The sequence below is a fragment of the Cornus florida genome, unplaced genomic scaffold (genome assembly GCF_030987335.1).
Source record: "Cornus florida cultivar Cherokee Brave unplaced genomic scaffold, ASM3098733v1 CherokeeBrave_3.0.0_Hap2_Chr07, whole genome shotgun sequence".
Lineage (NCBI taxonomy): Eukaryota > Viridiplantae > Streptophyta > Magnoliopsida > Cornales > Cornaceae > Cornus > Cornus florida.
Window position 1 is genome coordinate 38432385 of NW_026775577.1, and position 4657 is coordinate 38437041.

General features: G+C 35.8%; 1 protein-coding gene across 1 annotated transcript; it reads right to left on the reverse strand.

The window, feature by feature from the left end:
* Positions 1–1193: 1193 nt before the first annotated feature.
* LOC132316594 (8-hydroxygeraniol dehydrogenase-like) lies at positions 1194–4161 on the reverse strand (the record flags this gene model as incomplete). The annotated part of the gene is made up of 5 exons (XM_059815071.1): positions 1194–1444; positions 1684–1834; positions 1963–2476; positions 3700–3813; positions 4064–4161. Coding segments are annotated over 5 exons (1080 nt in total), but the record flags the coding sequence as incomplete, so codon positions are not given.
* Between the last annotated feature and the right edge of the window lie 496 nt (positions 4162–4657).

Below are 4657 nucleotides of genomic sequence, written 5' to 3' on the forward strand. Positions count from 1 at the left end.
CTTAGTACCGAACCATATATATGATACATGCGTTCTCTATCTTTCTCTCCCCCATCTTTTTATTTTACATTTTATATTTTTGCATCCTAAATTTAACATTTAGTGTCGCAGGTTTTTGTTTTTTGGCATACAAATAGATAGATGACAAATTAGGGTCATGTTTGTTCCATTTTTATTTTTAAAATATTATTTTTTTCATTTTCGGATCAATTTTTTATTTTTTATTTTTCACATATGAGGTATTTTCGCAACTTACAAGTGAGACTAATCCACCTCAGGAACATGAAACACCCCAATTTCATTTCATTGACCGACTCTTCCAAATTCAAAACCTTCTATTCTTTCACTCTCGATATAATCTGTCCCGTCCCGCCATTAAATGGAGAGAGTGGGGCAAATCGAGTTAGTAGTCTGTTTGTCCCGCCGGGGCTAAGATTGCACACCAATTAAAAATCTATCCCCAAGTACGGGCGGGAATGGTATGGATAATTCTCAACGGGGTGGAGCTTCTCACAGCCATCCCGCACTAGCCTTCTGCTTCCAAAAGATCTGTTCTTGTTCCCACAACTTACTCAGTCTTCCTTTTAGAAACTAAACATTTGCAGCATCAAGTTCACTTTATTCCTGAACTTGCTTGATTTCTTCTTCAGTGTTTGTAATAAGCTGTTGTAATTCCAAATTTTTGCTTTACTCAACCTCTTTTAGCTCTTCTTTAAACTTACCGACCTTGGCTTTTAATCTGAACCGTAAGTCTAGTGTAGTCATAACTCTAAGCCTTCTCAAAATTTCCCTACAATTCGGATCTTCCACCCATCCAACGTCTAAATTGAAGCATCTACCCACTCTCTGTCTAAGTTCCTCTGTTTCCAAAATCAGGGCCAAGTTGGACATCAAATTCAGGCTCAATTGAAAGATCTCATCCTAGGCCAGACCATATCATAAATATGAAAATCAATAGACATAAAACATCCTTGTCAAAATCAAAATAGCAAACTTTTGAAATCAAGCCGAACAACAATCAAGTTTGTATGTACAAAATTGGCAAACAAAGTTCTTTATTTATTTATTCGTAACGAAATCCAAGTACAATGTTGATCCTTTGGTTACAATTCCAATGATATAGGAAACAAAGTTTAAAAATACAAACATGGACTCATCAACTAAAGTAAAAACATCATCAAGCCCCATACAAACCTGATCCACTCTCGAAGAATACCCCAAGTTCAGAAGCCACAAGACTTTCAGTCGACTTTTAATGTGTTCCCAACGTCGATGACAAACCGGTATTTGACATCAGCTTTCTCAAGACGCTCCATGGCAGTGTTCACATAATCCATTGGAATGATTTCAATGTCCGGTTTTATGTTGTTCTTTGCAGAAAAATCAATCATTTCTTGTGTCTCCTTCATACCCCCAATAATACTCCCAGCAACTATCTTCCTCCCTGTCATTCCACATTCCCATTTAGCTACTAGTCAGAACACTAAACAGCATAAAACAGGGTCAATAATGGTAATGTGTATGAATTCTAGCACTACTCTAACAAAATTTTATTACTCTATGTTTGGCTGTATGGAATTGGAGTCTTGAAATTAGAGAAAAACAACTCAGAAATTTGAATTCCAATTCCGAGGCTACATTTCCATGCAACCGAACATAGCCTTAATGATTTCATATGCTTACCCATAAGCAAAGGCATAACAGGTAGTTCAAGTGCTTTAGGTGCACCCACCAAAACAAGCTTCCCATGAGACTTCAATAAAGCAATCAAAGGCATGAGAGGATGAATAGCAGAAACAGTATCGATAATACCATCCATTGTGCCCACTGCAGCCTACAAACATTCATCATATCATATCAACACATAATTACTAATGCATTGCCAAGATTTTCCATAAAGATATAACTAACAGCATATATACCTAAATGTGACATATATTGGGTAAAAATAAAATTGGTTACCTCCATCTGATCTTGGTCGCGGCTCACTAAAAATGAATCAGCACCGAGATGTTCAATGGCTTCCTTCTTCTTGTTAGGGGATGTACTAATCACTGTCACCTTAGCACCAAAAGCCTTTGCAAACTTCACAGCGACGTGACCAAGCCTGCCTAGACCTACCACGCCCAAATGCTGACCAGGCTTGTCAAGCTCAAAATACTTGAGGGGGCTGTAAGTTGTGATCCCAGCACACAAGAGAGGAGCAGCAGCTTCAAGAGGCAAGTTGTCGGGAATGTGGACCACAAAGTGCTCGTCGGCAACCATGTGATCAGAGTAACCTCCATATGTGATTGTTCCGTCATGGTATGTTCCCTTGTAGGTGACTATCATTTTGGGGCAGTAATTTTCAAGATCGGTGGAGCACTTGTCGCATGAGCGACATGATCCAACCATGCAACCCACACCCACTCTGTCTCCAACTTTTAACTTCTCTACCTTGCTGCCTACTTCTGTTACTACCCCAACAATCTCATGCCTGAATCAATCAATAATTCAATTCACTCAACATGTCAATATTTTTATTCATAGAGATAAACTAACTTTCTCTCTCAAGTGTATTTAGACAATTCGAAGAGTTTATTTCTTAATCAGATCCATAGTATCAAAATTTTAATCATCAACTGACTTTATACTAGTTATTTCCTGTCAAGAATCAAACAAACCATAAGCTTAAAATTCATTAATCATGTCAGTGGTATTATATTTTGTTTGATTGTTTTCATTTGGATTATAGGCTGGATTTGTTTGTTTTCATTTGAATTACCTAAAAAGTTAATCATTTCTAAAATTTTATTATTTATTAATCATCAACTGAGGTTTTGTTTGTTAGTTTTCATTTGGATTATAGGCTTTCTGTAGTTAACTTTCTTTGTTTTTTTTTTTCTTTTTTTTTTTTTTTTAAATTATTTATTTATTTATTTTATCATTTTTGACTTTTGGAAGTGGTCTTTTTCAATTAATATGACAGGGACGGAGCCAACGAAGGCCTAGCGGGGCACGTGCCCCCTGAGTTGGTCAACAGCCTATAATATATGTGGTAATTTTTTAAAAAAATTCCATATATATGAAAACATTTATATAGTGTCCCCCCTTAAATTGTTAGGTCCTAAAATTATATTTTTATTTTTTCTTTTATTATTCGCATTTCTTAAATTTCCTTAGTAGAAAAAGTCAAATTTTTCTTCCTTAATTGAAACTTTTCAACTATTTCCTTTTAAAGTTCTCTCATTTTTCTTTCCTTTTATATTTTAATAATTTTTTTCTTCTTTGTCTTTTGAATTATATATATATATATATACATACTCCATATTATTTTTTTTTTGACAGCGTACCCCCTCTCACTTGAAATCCTGGCTCCGTCATTGAATATGAAGGTATGCCTTCAATTGTTGAGCTATATATATATATATCTATTTTGCAAGCTGACTTAGGAAAATAAAAATAAAAATAAAAATATTATATTTTTTTCTAGGATTATTGCTATACCCAATTTTATCTTTGGTTGTTGAAGGAAAAAGGGATTTTGTTGAACAAATGCACTATGTGCATACCCGGCCATATATATATACATATAAAGCTCACTCTGTCAAATAGTGTTATTCATAGATAATGATATTTATTTAAATATAAAATGAAACAAAAGTGAAGGTCTAAACTCTAAAGGACTTAGAGACAAATATGAAATGTCTCAAATCATACCCTGGTACAAGAGGAAACTTGGAGCCGCCAAAATCATTCCTGATATAGTGAAGATCAGTATGACATATCCCACAATACAGAACTTTGAACCTCACATCTTTATCACTAGTTACCCTGCAACATCATCATATAATGATTATAATCCAAACACAACCTCAAATCAGACAAAGACCACCATCCAAACAAACAAATAAAAAAAAAACTATTTCAAAATAGATTGCTTATTTGCTTCTAAGATCATCACACAATTACGTACACATCATATTATAAGAAATATCAGTGCGAAGAAAGTTTCTTATTCACCGGTGAACGTGATCATTACTGTATTATAACAAGATAGGTTAATTCGAGAAATTGGTTATACCTTCGGGAGAATTTGAAGGGTGCAAGAGAACCAGCTGGTTCTTTGGCTGCCCATCCAAGGGCCTCAATTGGGTGCTGTGTTTCTGGTGATTTCGCATTAAATTAGCAAAGAGCCAAAGAGGTATTCGGATATATGAAAGGAACGAAGTATAGAGAGAGAAACTAAAACCCCAGAATAGAGAGAGAGGAGAGATCAGATGGTACTAATATGGCGGGGACTGGAGGCGTTTATATAGTTAGGAGCATGGCTTCGGCTTACTTCAGCAGTGAGGTAAGATTTTTCGAGATGTGGATTTTCGGAGAAATTTTTGTTTGAATTTTCCGGGAAATGAGGGTGTCGGATTCTTCGCCACTGTACACGTCATACCAGAATCTAGGACTTTAGACGGGGATTTGCCACGTCACGTTGTAAAACGGCTTGTTGCCGAAGCGAAATTTTGTGCGAGACATGTTAATGGGCCTAGTGGATGGCCCAGTCGACTGGTCCACTGGTGGGTTTGAGTTGGCTTTATGTGGGCTAATGAAATAGTCCGAAGGTTTCAAGAAAAATGATTTTCTTGCTTGGGAGTTTGATTTTCTTTTTTCTTTTTCTTTT